The 18925-nt window shown below is 47.8% G+C and overlaps 1 protein-coding gene across 1 annotated transcript in view; it reads left to right on the top strand.

Annotated features, from left to right (window-relative positions):
- The first annotated feature begins 12548 nt into the window (after window positions 1-12548).
- Window positions 12549-18925, top strand: part of Ly86 (lymphocyte antigen 86) — a 78389-nt gene continuing 72012 nt past the window's right edge. The window contains exons 1-2 of the mRNA XM_045136376.1: window positions 12549-12851; window positions 16559-16928. Of these exons, the coding sequence (XP_044992311.1) occupies window positions 12549-12851; window positions 16559-16928 (673 nt within the window). The remainder of the gene's footprint in view (window positions 12852-16558; window positions 16929-18925) is intronic.

The following is an 18925-nucleotide window of genomic DNA, read 5'->3' as shown; positions in this document are numbered from 1 at the left end:
GAACGCTGATTCCTATGTTTGCCTCTTCCCACAAAAATGTGAAGAGTAAAGAAAAATTAACATTGGAGATATTGCAATAGGAAACTGACTGTGAAACTCCTGGGGATGTTATTTAAGGTTTGAGGAAGTGACATTTAAAATGAAAGTGACAAGCTCTACTTGGCACTGCGTTGAATATTACCTTTGAATTTTCTTTTAAAATCACACAAGTGCTACCTGGGCCTCCTAACAGACACAGATGTCGAGTGCCCTGTGTGGTGGCTTCAGTCAGATGTCCCCAGATACTCATGAGTTTTCAATGTTTGGTCCCCCACCTGTGGGCAATTTGGGAAGTGGAGGTTTATTAGAGGAAGAGTGATGTTGAGGGTGAGCTTAGGGGGTTACAGCCAGCTCCCCCTTGTCAGAGGTCAGCTTTCTCCTGCTGCTGTTTCCCACCTGCTGCGGCAGAGGTGACGTCCACCAGCCTTTGCTCTGCCGTCCTTCCCCACCACCATGGCACTTCCCCTTGAGACTGGAAGCCGAAACGACCCCTTTCCTCCCACCAGCTGCTCTTGGTCAGATGTTTTGTCCTAGCAACCACCAGGTAACTCTGACACCCTGTGAAGATCAACTTTTCACTGGCAACTTAGGTGCTGAGGAGATGTAGCTCTGTGCATGTGAGTGCATGTGTTCCCACGGGAGCGTCACTGAGGGAGACCTTCCCGCGGGTGGAGTCTGGGGCTGAGTGAAAGGGAAGGAGGAGGAAGTGAGCTAAGCACCTTCATGCATCTGTCTCTCTGCTTCCCAACTGTGGACGCAACACCAACAGTGTCCTCTCCCTCTCACCCCGTACCTTCCTCACCATAATGGACTATTTCCCCTCTCAAATTGTGAACTGAAATAAACCCTTCCCTCCTTGAGCTGTTTTTGTCACAGCAAGGAGGAAAGTCACCAATACACAGCTTTCCTTCACTGCATGCCACAGCACACCAGGTCAGGATGAACATTTTCACAAAGATTTCAACATACAATGTACACGTGGATGCCATCTCATTCTCTCTCTTGGCCATTGTGTCTCCATCAAACGGAGCTGGCAGGTGTTATCACTCCAGTCAACACCTTTTGGGGTGACAAACCCACAGTCCAGAAGATGTACAGGCCCACGCCAAGTAATTTAAAAGGAGGAGGAGGAGGAAGAGAAGGAGGAGAAGGCAAATGCAGATGTCACAGTGAATGGTATGGAGTGAAATGGCAATTTTATTCCCTTTTGGGAGCTTTCCACCAGCCACCATCACACTACTAGTGACGGCAGTTGGGCATTCCTTTCCAGCGTTACTTACACGTCTGGATTTACGGTTTCAGCCATCTGAGTCCGGCCACTCTAAGTGTGCGATTCGGTGCCATGAGGAGCTCACAATGTGGGTAGCACCACCACCCTTTTCAGAAGCTCTTTCTCACCCCACACAGAAACTTCATCACCATTAAACCATCAGTCTCCATTTCCTCTTCCTTCCAGCTCCTAGTATAATCTCTGCTTTCATTTCTATCTCTCTAAATTTGCCTCCTCTCGGTTCCCCATCTGCATGGAATCATCTAGCATTTGTTCCTTTGTGCCTGGACAAGTTAGCATAACGTAATAGTTTTTTTAAATTCAGATCTGCCATGGTATACACCATTTTATCCCTTCTGACATCTCAATACGATTCCACCCACTGCCTCTCGTTTATCCATCCTTCCCTCACTAGCGGGCGCGTGGGTCATCTCCCTCCAGCTGCTGCGCGTAATGCTATGAACACCGAGTGCCAGCCCCTTTCTCAGTTCATTTGTGTACATTCCCAAGAGCAGAATTTGGGGGTCATATTATAATTCTGTGCTTCGTTTTGTAAATATTTTATTTATTTATCTGGAGAGAGTGAGAGACAAGAAAGAGGCAGACAAAGAGAGTGAGCGTGGGTATGCCAGGGCTTCCTGCCACTGCAAACGAACTCCAGACACATGCATCACCTTGGGTCCTGGTGAACTGAATCCAAACCATGAGGCTTTGCAAGCAAATATCTTTAAACCACTGAGCCATCTCTCTAGCCCTGCATTTAGTTTTTGGATGACTTTTCAATCTGATTTTCACAACATCTGCACTCTTTTACATTTCCTTCCATTGTCTATGAAAGCTCAGATTTCTCCAGGTCTTTCCCAACGCTTGAATTTCCTGATGTTGGGGTTAGTCATCCTCCTGGATGTGAGATGATACTCAACTGTGGTCTTGACATGTGTTTCCCCAGTGACTAATACACAGAGCCTCTTGTCCTGCCTCCTCTGCCCAGGAGGAAGTGCGCCCTCAGTCCTCGGCCTGGTGTTGAGCGGGCTTGCTTTGTTGCTGGGTCAGGGCTCCTATCACCCAGGCGGGTATCAGGCATGTTCTCCCTTCCTTGATATTTCTGCTTGTTCAGAACAGGGTTCTTTGGTAAACTTCTTTTCATATCATTCAATTTGTTGATTTATTTCCTTCCTCTTATTGCCCACTGTGGTTTGGATGTGATTAACGTGTCTCCCATGTGTCTCCATGTGTTGGAAGCATTGTCCTCAGGGGGTATGGGACGTGGCGGAGTCTGAAGATGGGGGTCCTAATAGGAGGTCCTTGGGTCACTGTGGGCATGCCTTTGAAAGAGATTTAAAATAGTTCTGGTGTTGCAGCTCACAGCAGACTGTTCTGTCCTCCCCTCTCCTGTCCTCTCTTCTCCTCTTCCCAGATTGGAATGTTTATTTACATGAAAACCGAGCATTGCTGGGTGAACCAGTCCGCCTCAGGCAGTGTGCGTCCACACTTGCTCCCGTGGTCTGTTGCAAGCTCCAAGGCTCATCTGTGTTCTGATGACTCTGTAGCTAGTCACAAAAGTGCTCAAGCAAGGACAGTGTGATGGCTGGAGAAGTTTGCACTGTGGTAGGAAGACTGACTTGTGTAAGCCTTTCTGCAATCCTTACTGCTTGTTCAGAACATGCTGTGACCTCGACTCTTGGTTCCTTTACTGCGTCACAAACCTGCCTGGGTAGCCTCCACCTGGGCCCACGACATTGCCCAGGTGGGACTTGGAGGTCAAGGGACCACTGGCGAACACGGCATGATCCTCACTGTGCCGCAAGCAGCACAGCCCCTTGCCTTGGACCCAGATGTCTTACCTGCACCGCGAAACACGCTAACTTGTTAGCTTACAAGTAGGCTATGGCCTCTGAATCCTCCCAGTGTTGATCACTGGCTAAGCAGGAACTAACGAGGTGCTATTGAATTCTATAGTTTGTATAAGTGAAATAGAATAAACAGCCAAGGCAGTTCACGGAAAGGCGTTGGGTGAAGACTCTCGTGGATGCATACTGTCCTAGGGCAGCACTGCCCAAGAAAAATAGTGTTGACCACAAAAGAAAGTTACAAAGGACCCCACATTTTCTAGCAGACATACTAAAATCATAAAAGAAACAGCCGACATTAATTTTAGTACCATGTTTTCTATAGCTCGGTATCTCTAAAATATTATCGTTTCAACATGTGATCGGTGTGAAAAACACTAGTGAAATGTTTACAATACACTCTATACTAACTGTTCAAACGCTATGTGCAGTGAAACCTTGAGTCAGCACATTTCAATTCCTTTGGCCACATGCCAAGTTCTAATGTCACTAACGCTTAGCCCATTGGGAAGCACAGCCCTGCAGAAACAACTGAACGCGTAAAACGGGAAGTGTAACTGAAAAAAACAATAAAAGGGACACAACAAAAGATACTAGAGAAATAATAAGGCTGAAAGGGAAAGGAAAGCAAAAGGTGGGCGCTGTAGCAGCCTGTCTAGGTCTGGATCAGTAAACATTCTAGCTTGAATAGGTATAGAGGAAAGATGAATGAGAAGGCTGGGATAGATGACCAGACAGCTGAAGCCTGTAATCCCAGTACTCAGGAAGCTGAACCAGAAGGACCTCAAGTTCAAGGCCAGCTTGGGCTAAAATCAGACCTTTTCTCAACAAGAGAGACCAAGAGGCTGCAGTTAATGTAAGGCGTGTCACTCCCGCTCTGGGAGCCTGGACAAAAGTACCACTGTCTTCCCCTGCATGTCTTTGCCAAGTAGCACATCTGTTTAGTCGCTGCCTCAGAGCAGTAGAGCGCTCCAGTTAAGAAAATGACCTGGGGGCTGGAGAGATTTCCCAGTGGTTAAAGGGGCTTGCTTGCAGAGTCTGAGGGGCCAGGTTCAATTCACTAGTACCCATGCAAAGCCAGATGCTTTACAAAGTGGCATGTGCATCTGGTGTACATTTGCAGTGGTAGGGGACCCTAAGGCACCCACTTCTCTCTCTTTTCCTCTCTATCATTATAAATAAATAATTTTTTTGAAAAAGTAAACGAATTGGGGGGCCTGGGAGATAAAGTGGGAGGTAAAAGCACCTGGGTTTGAGGCCCAGCAAGCACATTAAAAGCTGGTTATGACCACACATTTCTGTACTATAACCCCAGTGCTAATGGGAATGGAAACAGGAGAATCATTGCAACTTGCTGCTCAACCAACGTAACCAAAACCATTGCACACTCCAGGTTCAGAGTGAGAAGGAGGGAGGGAGAGACAGAGAGACTCTCTCTCAGTGGAATAAGGCAAAAAAAGAGTGATAGAGGAGTCTACCTGACAGCCTCTCACTGCCACACGTGTACATGGGGCACATCATTTGCACACACACATGCATACGCCATACACATGTACACCATGCATAACACACACACAATTTTTCTTAAATTTTTTTGTTTATTTTTATTTATTTGAGAGCGACAGAAAGAGAAAGAGTGAGAGAGAGAATGGGCACATCAGGGCTTCCAGCCACTGCGAACGAACTCCAGACATGTGCGCCCCCTTGTGCATCTGGCTAATGTGGGTCCTGGAGAATCGAGCCTCGATCTGGGGTTCTTAGGCTTCACAGGTGAGTGCTTATCCACTAAGCCATCTCTCCAGCCCCCCCACTTTAAAAAAGAAAAAATAGTTGGAAGGCTCCACACAGTGGCTCATTTCTATAATCCTGGCACTAGGCAGGTTCACTGCAAGTTGTGGCCAGCCTGGGCTATAGAGCAAGTTATGGGTCAGCCTGGGCTACAGAGAGACCTTGTCCCAAAATAATGAGATCTTGGACAAATGACATCAGTTTCCTCATCTGCAGCACAGGAATTATACATTACCTACTTCACAGCCATATGAAAATATATGTTCATAGCTCATCATTATTATGGTCCAATGGCCCCATGACCATAAACTGTGGTTCAGATCCTGCTCAAGAGAGGGAAGACAAGGCCTTTTCCTCAGCTGAAAAGCCAGACCCTGGCATCTGACTGTCTACCTGATGTCTGTTGGATGAGGCTAAGGGAAGAAGTCGAGACCCTGAGGTAGGGGTGACATGTGTCTAAATGAGCTCTTCCGTGATCATCTTTTCTCTTTGGCAAAACAGGCAACCAAGCAGCTAGAGGGGGAAAAAAAAAACGCAAATACGGTTCTGACCCAGCCATTCTGCCCAAAATTAGTGTGGTCTAGTCTACCACTTCCACAAAGGAAGCTTGCCTAATGTAAAAGAAACAGTTCCTCTTTTAACAAGACCTCCCACTTATTCTGTTACATATAAAGACTTTTAAGTTGTGAAGTTAAATGTTTTCAAGACTTTATTAATAAAATAATGACAGCTTGAGAGCTGGTCTCTGGGTTCCTTTTGTCATTGCGATGACCAAATACGAAGAAGCAGCAACAATCCAAGGGAGGCAGGGTTTATTCTGGCTCACAATTTCCCAGTTCTTGGGAAGCAGAGATCGGAGGATCACTGTGAGGCCAGCCTGAGACTGCACAGTGATTCCAGGTCGGCCTAGGCTAGAGCGAGGGCCCACCTCAAAAAGAGAAAAAGAAAGGAAGGGCTGGGACAGTACAACCTCAGGGCCTTGCCTTCGCGTGCAGTTCCTCCAGGCAAGCCCTATCGCTTAAAGGCTTCACAACTTTCCAAAGCAGTGCCACCATCTGGCAACTGAGTACTCAAACCCTTGAGCCTATGGGAGACGTTTTACATTCAAATCACAGTTGCTAAGATTTTTGTGCCAAATATCTAACAACTACTTTCCATGTATGTTTGGCTCGTTTTCAAACCAGAGCCTGTAAAATCGAAGCATCACATTACAGACCAGAGTCTGTGGCTCCCCAAGTCATACAGCAGTCTCCGTTGGGGTCAGAAGCCAGGCAGAGAATTGACTCCACCACCTCTTGCAACCTGTCCCTACAAACATTCCTCTTCTGGAAGTTTCTCAGGATAAAGCAATTGTTGAACAATAGTATTTCCCACGTGTTTGAAGAAAAATTTGGCCATGTGTTTTCATTTGTGCTTTCCAAACACCCAAAGATTCTCCCCAAAAGACCACACACTCCAACTTGCAATGGGAACAGTGGCCCCAGCAACCAAAACTTGGGTGTCTGCTGGCAAAAGCAACATCTGGAGCAACATTGCTGAAGACTTTTAACTCTTGCCACACAGCTTCTCAGCTTGTCATGAGCAAACAGAAAGCAATGATCCAAGCAACACAACAGCTCATTTCTAGAACTCTTTTGTTTTCATTCATGTTGGAAGCCCTGCAATGTGATGTCAATAGTGTGTTTAATCCTCAGAGTAAACTTCAGTCTCCAGTGAACCCCGTGGCAGGATCTTCTCTACTTGCATCGATCCTGGTAGTTTATTCAAGGACAAAGATCACCACGCACACAGGTGAGGAGATTATGTTCACCGACAGAATTATTTTTAGCTTATGTTTTGATTTTATTGACAACTTATATATATATGGACAATATACCGTGATCATAATGGCCTCTCATCACCCTTCTCTCCACTGAATCCTTTTTTCTTTTCAACTAGTCCCTAGTGTTTTTTTTTTTTGTTGTTGTTTGTTTGTTTGTTTTGTTTTGTTGGTTTTTTGAGGTAGGGTCTCATTCTAGCCAAGGCTGACCTAGAATTCACTATGTAGTCTCAGGGTAGCCTGGAACTCATGACAATCCTCCTACCTCTGCCTCCCGATTGCTGGGGTTAAAGGTGTGCGCCACCATGCCTGGCCCTAGCCTATTTTACTGCCAGCATTTTTATTTTTTCTCTATTAAGCAGGTTTTATGTAGGTGGCATTAGACACTGTGAGGCCATGAATGCCATGGCCACTTTGTGTCTGAAAGACAGTATTGTAAACATTCCTCCCCTTCCTTTGGTTCTTGGATTCTTTCAGCCACCTGTTCCACAATGGTCCCTGAGCCTTGGAGGATGTGATAGAGATGTCTCACTTAGTGCTGACCACTCCACTGTCTCTTCTTCTCAGCACTTTGGTGAGTTTTGAGTCACCCCAGTGGTCGCTGCCATCTGAAAAGAGAAGCTTCTCTAACCCAATGTGAAAGTAGCTTTAATATATGGTCATAAACCTAAGTGTTCAGAGGGCAGTTTTGTGGGTATAATGTATTCACTGAGTCAAACAACAATAACAATAGCTTCCCCACGAGGGCTTATGACCTTCCTAGCCATAGGCTTGTGATGAGGTTTTCAGTTCCAGCAGAAATTCCTTCCGGTGGAGCGGGCCTCAAATGCAACCAAAGAGCGGGTGGTTTCCCCCATGACAGATGTACCACCCTTGCGCCAGTTGGCACATCTGGCTTGGCTGGCCCACTGATGGTTAAGACCATTGATGACTTTTCCCCCCAACATGCCGTACAGATCTTTCCAGCATGACAGCTAGTGTTCACAGAATTTTTTTATATATATATATATATTATTTATTTATTTATTTGAGAGCGACAGACACAGAGAGAAAGACAGATAGAGGGAGAGAGAGAGAATGGGCGCGCCAGGGCTTCCAGCCTCTGCAAACAAACTCCAGACGCGTGCGCCCCCTTGTGCATCTGGCTAACGTGGGACCTGGGGAACCGAGCCTCGAACCGGGGTCCTTAGGCTTCACAGGCAAGCGCTTAACCGCTAAGCCATCTCTCCAGCCCTGTTCACAGAATTTTTATGAAGTTAGAAATTTAGTAGTCTTCTGACTACATTTCTTTCATTCAAATTCGACATAGTAAAAAAAAAAGAAAGACAATGACTACTTGTATGAATTTACAAAGGAAGAAATACAAATGAACAGAGATAATTTCCGAAAATGTTCAATTGTATTTGTGCTGAAAAAAATGTAAATAGATGCAAGGAGGAAACAATATCTATCTACTAAATTGACTAAAACATTTTCAATAATGTCCTTCTGCTGATGAGATTGTTGAATTATCCAATGCCCATGGGGCAGGAAGGGGAAAAACATGATTGCTTATGTCGAAAGTCTTAAAATCTGGCAATTCTTTTTACCAAGTGTTTTGTTTGGAGGAATTTATCCCAAAGAAATAATCATAGCAAAACAAAAACATAAAAATAAGGAGACTCATTATAGCATTTGCTCCCCTTATTGTGTTATTTATTGACAACTATTAAGTGGCCAAGGCCTCTACTGCTTGAGTAAATCACAGTCAGCTCTTCCAAGAGAAGAAGAGCGCACAGTAGGTCCTCACTGTGGCGGCACGAGGTGTGAGGGGCCGGTGCGCGCAGCGTGCCGCAGTGAGCTCAGGTGGCACCGCATGGCATGTGTGTGAGCGTGTGGAGGAAATTGCTAAGCAGTGGTGATCGTTGGGCCCTGACATTATGGGTGAATATTTTCCCCCTTTCTCCCTCTTCCTTGCTTTAAAGTTCTTCAATTCAAATTGATTACTTGGGTTGGAGAGATGCCTTAGCAGTTAAGGCGCCTGCCTGCCAAGCCAAAGGACCCAGGTTTGATTTCCCAGGACCCGTATAAGCCAGATGCACGAGGTGGCACACGCATCTGGAGTTCATTTGCAGTGGCTGAAGACAATGGCCTGCCCATTCTCTCTCTCTCTCTCTGTTTCTTTCTCCTCTCTCTCAAATAAATTAAAAGAAAATATTGTTTTAAATAAGATTACTTTAAGAATGAGAGCTAAACGGACAAAGAACATGGGGTCTACTTTGGGAAACGAGGTTGCTGCGCTTTGCTGAACTTCTGTTTCCAACCGTGTTTCTTCTTTGAGCCTCTGAATATTTCAGTCTTAAGAGGACACCTCGGGCTGGAGAGATGGCTTAGCAGTTAAGCGCTTGCCTGTGAAGCCTAAGGACCCCGGTTCGAGGCTCAGTTCCCCAGGTCCCACGTTAGCCAGATGCACAAGGGGGCGCACACGTCTGGAGTTCGTTTGCAGAGGCTGGAAGCCCTGGCGTGCCCTTTCTCTCTCTCTCCTCTATCTCCTTCTCTCTGTGTCTGTCGCTCTCAAATAAATAAATAAATAATTTTTAAAAATATTAAGAGGACACCTTGACCACACTTGCAGTGTGAGGGGCAGAGTTTAGCTACAAGCTGCAAATTTGTCCCAAGCTTTTAGGAATTTTTACACAATAAACATCAGTCTTTTCTGATGAGCCCTCTTCTCCCTGAATCTCAGAGCAATTTCTTCTTCCTTAATCCAATGCTGCGATGTTTTGCCCTTTAAATCATTGGAAAATCGATGAGACTGATCTATAGTGGCCACCTCTTCTCGTGCACAGCAAATGTGTAACTCAGACAGAATTTATTTCTGTTTGTAGTCTGTTATGGAATTTATAGATCCATTTAGAGACAAAATACTTTACATATTAAGTCTCTGGAATAATTAGACATTAATAATTGTAACAAATGGAGCAACAGTAACAAATTGGGGAGAGGCTGGCATTTTATATAAACCTGCTACTGTTTATCCATTGGGAAAAAAGCAGTTATTGGGAAAACTTAATAAGCTCCTGGACTGGGGGAATTTTTATAGCTTATTATGTGTTTGCAGCAGCCATTTGAAAATCTTGCAAAAGCTCAACCCAGTCTTCTATGTAGAACCCAATTTTCCAACAAGAAAAAATTCTTTTTGAGTCAAATGTGGTGGCTCCTGCCTAGAATCCCAGCACTTTAGAGGCTGAGGCAGAAGAATTGTTGTAAGTGTAAATATAGCCTGGGCTGCTTTGTGAGTTCTGGGCCAGCCTGGGCTACACAATGAGACCTTGTCTCAAAAAATAACTGGCTCTTTTACATTATTAAGCAACTTGACTAAACATATGCATTGTCCGTTGTCTGGAAAGCAGGCTCTATAAAAACAAAGTTTGTCATTGCTGTCTTCTTGATGATTGAAACAATAGTTGGCATGATGGGTGCTTGATCACTATCTGTTGATTCTGTTGTCAAGTGGATCTGAGGCCAGTTGACAAACAAAGGCTTGTCCTCTGCTATATAGAAAGCAAGTGGCTGTTCTAGTGCTTTCCAGAAGATCTATCTGTCTGTGACATCAAGAGACATCTTGTCCCTTCCTTGGATAAGTCCTTCCGAAGCCTGAGAGACTGTGGGGCAGGCAATGGGAGGATACCAGTTCTCCAAGACACTTGTGCAGCCCCATTGAGAAGGTGTCTCCTAACTAAGACACCAGCAGCCCGCCTGTGGAGGTGTTAAACGGTGCTGCACAGGAAGTAGGGTCAGGTCCTGACCTCCACTCGAGACGGGAACAGTTTGTACTTCTCACTGGATCCACAAGTCAAAAGTCAGATGAGATCAAGCCTGTCTCCTTCCTCGACAAGCCACAAGAAGAGGAGGAAGGAGCCACACAGAGGGAGGGTGACTTTGTCTGACATGTAGTCCTGTGTGCTCTTAGGAACGTATCATTAGGCACTCAGGTCACTGTGTGAATGTCACAGAGTGCATTTACACAGTCCTGGACCGTGCTGAAGATCCGCTCTGGCAGGTACATTTCTTCTACAAGTCAATGATCTAAAATGTCCAAAACTTCCGTCTAAAATGCCTTCATATTGGCTCTCCAGACTCACTGCTCTCAGTCAAGATTCCCAGAAAATTTAAGCTGCCTGGAGCCAGTGGTACATTCAACTCTGCCCTTGGGGCTAGCATAGAAAACAAGCTTCTTTCTCACGGTACCAAGACGGATGTGCATCTGTGTCTGGTCTTCCATCCTGGTCACTGTCTGATATAAGGCCTTCCTGAACTTCCGGGCATCTGTCGCCTTCGGTTAAGCCAACTCTTCCCCTGACCTCCTTTGGTTTTGTTCTTGAGACTCTCACCCATGGTGGAATGGGCCTGACCAAGTGGCAAGCAAGAACCATCACTGATTCTCACCTTTGTAGTCCTTAATCGTGTTTTTTTTTGGGGGGGGGTGGGTGAGGCCTTTTCCTGGCAGCAATAAATGATGGGTTCTGCGCCATCAGGGACACGGTGTTTAGATCAACACAGGTTGAAATGAAGCACAGCAGAAACTGATGCTGGCCAGCAAGCAGAGACACACAGATGGGCAGGGCTGCTGCCGGCCACCGTCCTACCAGTGCCAGCTGCCTTGCTTGATGACAGCAGGGAGCAGTTAAAGGAGGATGCATGCAAGCAATGATGGAAGCGCCTTGCTGCTGGAGGCAGAGAGAGAGAGAGGGAGAGGGAGAGGGAGAGGGAGAGGGAGAGGGAGAGGGAGAGGGAGAGGGAGAGGGAGAGGGAGAGGGAGAGGGAGAGGGAGAGGGAGAGGGAGAGGGAGCACTCCAGCATCAGTGACTGCAGCTACCGTGAGGATGCTGCTGGAGAGAGACAGAGAGATGCAGACAGCATCAGTGTCTGCTGCCCGTGGTCAAGTAGAATTCTGGCTCCAGGGAAGGATTAAATCACATAAAGATGTAGGATCTCCCAGGCCTGTGGACCCCAGAGTTCCGGTTCTCATCCGAGTTAGCAAAGAATTGAATCATGGGCTCCGAGAAGGGTAAAAATGAATTATGAGGTTTATTTTAGGGAGAATTAGAAACCAAAGGGAAGGCTAGCTAGCAGGAAGCTCCAAGCCAAAAAAATAAGATTCTCCCCTTCACAGCCAGGCTTGGGTGATGAAGAAAGTCTTCCTCACAGAGGGAAATGTCTGGAGAGACACACACACACACACACACACACACACACCCCACACACCACACATGCACTCTCGTGCAGGCACACACACACACGTGCAGGTGTGCGCACACACATACATACCACACACATGCACTCGTGCAGACACACACACATGTGCAGGTGTGCACACACACATACATACCACACACATTCACTCGTGCAGGCACACACACACATGTGCAGGTGTGCGCACACACATGCACTCGTGCAGACACACACACATGTGCAGGTGTGTGCACACACATACATACCACACACATGCACTCGTGCAGACACACACACATGTGCAGGTGTGCGCACACACATACATGTGCAGGTGTGTGCACACACATACATACCACACACATGCACTTGTGCAGACACACACACACACACACACACACACACGAAAAGCAAAGCACGAGTGCCCAAGCCACAAGATCCTCCTCACATAAGAGACCAAAGAGGATTAAAAGACCATGAAGGGCTCAGAGACTAAAGAGATCCTTCATGTAGCAAAACAGGAAAGGGGGGAGCTTGCTAACGGGGCTGGGGTTAAGAGAGACTTACACCCATGCTTCGGCAAGAAGGCACCCCGAACACGCGCAGAAGCACCCCTGCAGAAAGGAAACCCTCCCCTCCCTCGAGAGCTCAGCGAGCGAAGGAAGGGCCACGCAGGCGCCTCCCGCGGACCAAGCATCCAATCAGGGCACACCTCAACCTCAGGCTCGGTCCTGATTGGCTGAGGCGGCTGAGTGAGGCGGGGCGGCCCCAGGGCGCTAAGCGGGGAGGAAGCGGGGAGCTGCTGCTGACGCGCTTCTTGGAGCCATCTTGGATGGGGCTGGCTCAGAAGTGGCTCCTACTCCTGCCAGGGAAGGCAAGGTGGCACCTCCTTGGGCCTCTGTCCCTGGCTGACGACTTCTAAAACGGCTGTCTTGCCCCTGTTCCTCATTCAGTGGCATAGGGGAGGTGGAGGTAAAACTGGCCTGAACCACCTTCCGTGACCTGGGTGAGTGCAACGTCTTCTCCGAGATGGAGTCCCACGACCGCCTCCTTTACTGCACGCTCCACTCACGTGGATATAAGCCCTTCCAGAGCATTCTTAGGTGCGTAAGTGCCACTGGGTGTTTGAGTGTCACAGCACAAAGAGGGCTATCATACTACACAGCAAACACTTTGGTTTCGTTGTTGTTTGGGTTTGGGGGTGCTGGTGCTACTGTGGCCTTCAGATAGGATCTCACTGTGTCATCCCAGCTGGAATCGAACATACCATCCCCCTGCCTTCGTCTCCCAGGGGCTCTGTTCTTAGACACCATTGGCTGCCCCACCTGCAGACAGAATGCATCACTCCACTCAGCCCCAGCCCTCCCTCAGCTCTCCTTGACCCCTGTGGTGGTTTGAATCATTTGTTCCCCCATAAACTCGTGTGTACTGAGTGTTGGGTTCCTAGCTGGTGTCAGTTTGGGAACTGGAGCCCTGCTGGAAGAGGTGTGTTGTTGGGGGCGGGCTTATGGGTGTCATAGCCAGCTCTCCCTTGCCAGTGTTTGGCACACCCTCCTGCTTCTGTTGCCCACCCTCCTCATGCCATTGTTGCCCTGCCACCGTGGAGCTCCCCTCAGTCTGTAAGCCAGAATAAACCCTTTCCTCCCCCAAGCTGCTCAAGGTGTTTGGTGCCAGCAATGTGAAGGTACAACTCTCTCCTTTCATGGTCTGCTCCTGGCTGCCTCCTCCTCTCCAGATGTGCACGGTAGCTTCTTCCTTGTCCACTTCATGCTGCTGTCCTGCTTCCAGACCTTCACCTTTCATTCTTCAAGTCTCATCTGAAAACCAGGAGTTGTCTTCTCCAGGGCACTGCCAGGGACACCTGTTCCGATGACACAGTAGCCCTGAAGGAAAAGAAAGGCAACCCTGCCACTCGGACCCCTGTGAAAGGAGCTATGGAGACAGAGGAATGGCTGGCAGGAAGTCAAGACGTCAAGCATGGCAGCAGAGGCACAGTCTTTGTAGCAGCAACTTGCTGAGGAATTGGAGGTTGACATCAGAGCATAACAGAATGTCTGGCTATCATGCACACCATATTTTAAATAGCTATCATAAGCCGATTCTAATTTTATGCTATAGTAGGGAACAGAACATTCGCAAAGAATTTTTGTGTTGCCTTTATAAAACTTCTGGTTAAGGACTTGTGTTAGTCAGTTTCCTGTCTCTGGCAAAATGATGAAGATAAACAATTTGAGGAAAAAGAGGTTTGGAGGACTCATGGTTTCAAAGGTGTCCATCTCTGGTCACTTGGCCCTGTTGCTTTGGGGGTTGTGGTGGTACACAGCATGCTGGACTCTAAGGTAGAGGAAACCTGATACCTTATGGTGACTAGGGAAGATAGGGGCTAGGTCCCCAATGTCCCCTTCATGGGAACAAGTCCAATGAAATAACTTCATACCACTAGACACCAACTTCCCAAAGGTTCCATATTCTTCCAACAGCACCACAGGCTGGTGACTGAGCACTCAATAATGCATGGGCTTCTGGAGGACACTTAAGATCCAAACCATCACAGAACACAAGACATTGCTATGGATTGGTTTCTGAAACAGGGGGGCCAAAAACCAGTGATTTGAGTCAAATCCTGGTTCTTGCTAGGCAGAACAAGCAAAGAGAAGTCCTTTGAGAAGGTGGCTTACTCTTTTCTCCTATAAAAGCATGCTGTGTACTACATAAAATGTTATCTTCCATGTACAAGACAACATTTATTGAGACATCATTTTGAAAATATTGTATGTTCTCAATGCAGTATAATTCAGCCACACACACACACAAAAGAAGTTCTGTCATTTGCAGTGATATAGACGGAACTAGAGGTCATTGTGTTAAGTGAAATAAGCCAGGCACAGAAAGACAAATTCAACATTTTCGCTCATATGCAGAGTCTAAAAGCCTGACCTTTTACAAGTAGCCTGTGGAGTAACAGGTGCCAGATGCTGGTAACAGGATAGACCAAGGGGTACAGAGGAGGAGAGTCAATGGGTGCAACTAGATAGGGGGAATAACTTCCTTTAAAAAAAAAATCTGTTTGTGAGAGAGGGAAGAAGAGAGAGTGAGAATGGGCATGCTAGGGCCTCCTGCCACTGCAAACAAACTCGGGGTTTTTGCACCACTTCATTCATCTGGCTTTGCATAGGTACTGGGGAAGCAACTCAGGCCATCAGGCACCTTCACCCCTGAGCCATCCCCCTAGCCCACGAGGCATAATTTCTAATGCTCTGTATCGCAGTGCAGCGACTGGGGCTGGCATCAACTTATTGTAAATGCTGAAACAGCGAGAGTTTTGCATGTCCTCTCACTGGTGAGTTTTTAAGGTGATGGATACGTCAGTTACCCTGATGTGATTTTACATGCTGGACCGCATCAATATGCACGGTTACTATGTATCGATTAAAAGTGGTAATATGTGCATTCTGGGACAGACCCACCCTGACCCATAAAGGAGAGGTTCTCCCGGTGTGGCCCCAGAACAGCAGCAGTGTCCCCTGGGAAGAGTTAAGGAACAGTGAATGAAATGCTCTCGGGTGGGGCCCAGAGTCCGTGGTCTGTCGGCAAAGCTCCCAGAGGAAGCTGACACCATTATCTCCCCAGACCACTGTCAGAGGTCCATCGAAAATGGTATTACTGACCTGTTTTGCAGATGAATTCCAGAAGAAAATAACCCAGACTTCTCCCCTCCCCAAATTACTACTTCCTTCTATCTCTCAAGACCTCCCAACTTCCCACCAACTAATGGGATGCATTTGTTTGTGTTCTGTGATAATTCAATCCCTCCTACTTCAAAAACATGCTTTGAGATTACTGTAATACTTACTTAGCCACGGGCAGAAGTGTCTGATTTACTTTACGAAGTACCCTTGAGGAAATCCTTGTCCTCTCGGGGGGGAAAGCGTTTGCTGGGCTGAGCTGGCCTTGGCCCTGGCTCTGCCATGGTCGTCGTGACCTCAGGTGAAGTTGGAGTGGGCATCGGGCCTGAGAAACCATGAAGACCTGAAGCTGGGCAACAAAGGCCTGTGGACAAAAGAACTTGGCTTTGAAAAAAAAGAAAAAGCAGCTAGATGTGACACCAGTGTTCCCACCAGTACCAAGCAGTTAAGCCAGCCTTAAAAGGGAGGCCTTGCCTGTCCGTGCTGCTGGCTCCCCTTCCCCCAAGATGAGCCCAGAAATAGAACATGGCTTTCTTCTCAGAGCCAGGGCCTCCACCCTCCCCCAGAGACCGGTTCTGTGGCTGCAGAGCAAGATCTTGTTCTGCAGCTGCTTGGTTCCCCGCTCACCCCCAACCCCAGGAGCCCAGCCACAGCGAGCAGGACCAAAGTGCCACTCTGCAGCCCTCAAAATGCCAGATGTGCCTGCTGGACCCGCCAGCTCACAGCTCCGCAGCCCACAGACCACGTCAGGAGCCTGCAGAGATGTTTGCCCTGATGGAAAGCACATGTGGCCTGAGCTTTTGTCTTTCTTTAAGTCACAGTGTCACCTGGACATGGAGGAGGGCTGCTCTGGGGATCCGTGCACAATTTGCCTGCCCCCTTCTTATGCAAACAGGAGGTCAGCTTTCGACCTGTACCAGGCTCAGCACATCTCACCTGCTCCTTCAGGTGCCCACAGCCTTGCAGAACAGTGTTCAGATGCCACTGCTTTCTGCCCTGTCCCTCCCACGGTGGGTCTCGGAATGTGAGAAGTGAAACTTCACCAGGCACCGCCCCTGGGTGCACAGGGGCCCTCGGAGACCTATCTGTCGGGCTGGCTGTTCTGCCCGGCCATCCACAGGTCCTCACCATGAACAGTGCCACGGCTGCCCTCCTCGCGTGGGCTCTCATTTCAGTCAGCAGCAGAGGCCACGGCGGAGGGGAGGCCTGGCCCCCACACACAGCTTGCAGCGCTGGGGGTTTGGAAGTGCTCTACCAGAGTTGCGGTAAGGAGCTATGAAATATCCATGTGTGCATATGGGGAAATGAAGGCTCCCCAGATAGGGGCTGCCTGTGCTCCTCATTGGTTGGGGGAACAGGGAGGGGAGAGAGGACCAGCGAGTAGCTCCACTGTTTCTACCCGCCTTGAGTCTTTGAGGGCCCTTGTGAGCTCTCAGAGGAGCAAGGAGGGTTAGGGAGAGCCTGATAGAAACAAGAAAGAAAGCAAGAAGAGAAATTGGGAAATATGGAGCCAGGTAGAAGGGCTCTGGCCTATATTCTCAGCACCAAGGAGCGACTAAGGTAAGAGGATTGCAAGTTTCGGGTCAGCTTGGGCTACATGGTGAGTTCAAAGCCAGCTGGGCTATGTAACAAGACCCTAGTCCCCCCACCAAAGTATCTAGACATAGCATTTCACTAACAGTACCCCAGCTTCCCCCCAAAGAACAAACGAATGAGTGACCTTCCAAGTTATGAAAATGGGTAAAGATGTTTCAATAAGCTTTCTCCTCACAATATGTGTGCCTGGGCCAGCTTCCCAGTGTTCTCAGTGTGCGAGTTGAGTGAGAGTCACTTTTGCCCAAACACCCCTGCCCTTCTGCTGCCACCTGTGTCCTCCCGCTGCTTCACACCACATGTTAAGGCAGCAAACACTTCGGAAGTAGTAGTCAATGTCAAGGTTTCCTTCAGGGCCAAAGGAAGCAGAAGTGGGTGCGATGGTTTGACTGTGCCCCCCCCCCCGACAAAAAAGTATGTGTTGGGCAGCGAATGCCCAGCAACTCTGGGGTGAGGAGCGACATAATGACAAGCTTGACAACGAGGGTGCTGCCCTGCTGTGGCGTAGTGTAAAGACCCTCACACATGCTGGATCTACATCTTGTGTTTCCAGCCGCCACAACTATGAGCCAGTGGCTTATGATGTTACAAACTGTCCAGTCTGTGATATTCTGGGATAGCAGCTCCAAACAGACTGAGACAGAGAGATCTGATCCTTACCACAAACCAAACCAGCCTACCTACAGGTAAATCACAGCCGGGTGACTAGGACACCTGAACCAGCCCGCTAGGGTGCTAAGGCTATTGCCACGAACTCGTGCACACTCGGTGCTTAAACAACAGAGCTCCCTCCATTTCCTCCGTCATGGAGGCTGGGATCTGATCGAGGGGGGGTGTGGCTGAGTTCTCCTGAGGCCTCTCCTTGGCTTGCAGATAGTATCTTCCCCCTGCGTCTTTGAGGTTCTCTGCCCATAAGTGTCTGTGTTCTGATTTCTTCTTATTAAGACACCAATCAAGAGCTGGGGAGGGGGGAGTGTCTCAGCAAGTAAGGTACCTGCTTTGAAAGCCCACCCACCCAGAACTGACTCCCCAGTGTCGCCATAAAGCTGGAGGCACAAAGCGGCACACGCGTCTGGAGTTTGTTTGCAGCCACAAGAGGCCCTGGTGCGCCCCTGCTATCCCTTTTCTCTGCTTCTCCGCTTCCTCCTCTTCCTCCTCCTTTGCCTCTTCTGCCTATTCTTTCTTGTTCTCCTCCTCCTTCTTCTCTCTCTCTCTTTCTCTCATCTTAAAAATGAATAGATTCAGTTTTTTAAGATACCAGTCAGATTGAATTAGGCTTATTCTAATGGAGTCATACAACCTTAATCATGAACTGAGAATGTAAGTCAGTGGCAAGACACTCGCCTAGTATGTGGGACGACCTGGGATCCATCCCCAATACCACAAACAAACAAAAACAATCAAAAGTTAATCAGGGTGGGACATGGAAGTATAATGCCAGCACTTGGAAGGCTGAAGTGGAAGGATCCTTAATTCCTGGCCTGTCTCAAAAAAATAAATAAATAAAAATGAAATAAATATAATCATGTCTTTAAAGACCCTAGCTCTAGAGCCATCTGTGGTGGCTCACTTCGAGGTGGAGACATGAGGATCAATATTTCAAGGTTATCCGAGCAAGTTTGACACCAGCTTGGGTTACATCAGAGTCTTTATCTTGACTTTTCTGAGT

Source organism: Jaculus jaculus, chromosome 17 (genome assembly GCF_020740685.1).
Source record: "Jaculus jaculus isolate mJacJac1 chromosome 17, mJacJac1.mat.Y.cur, whole genome shotgun sequence".
NCBI lineage: Eukaryota > Metazoa > Chordata > Mammalia > Rodentia > Dipodidae > Jaculus > Jaculus jaculus.
The sequence above is the reverse complement of the archived record's forward strand: the minus strand, read 5'-3'. Positions and strand labels throughout refer to the sequence as shown.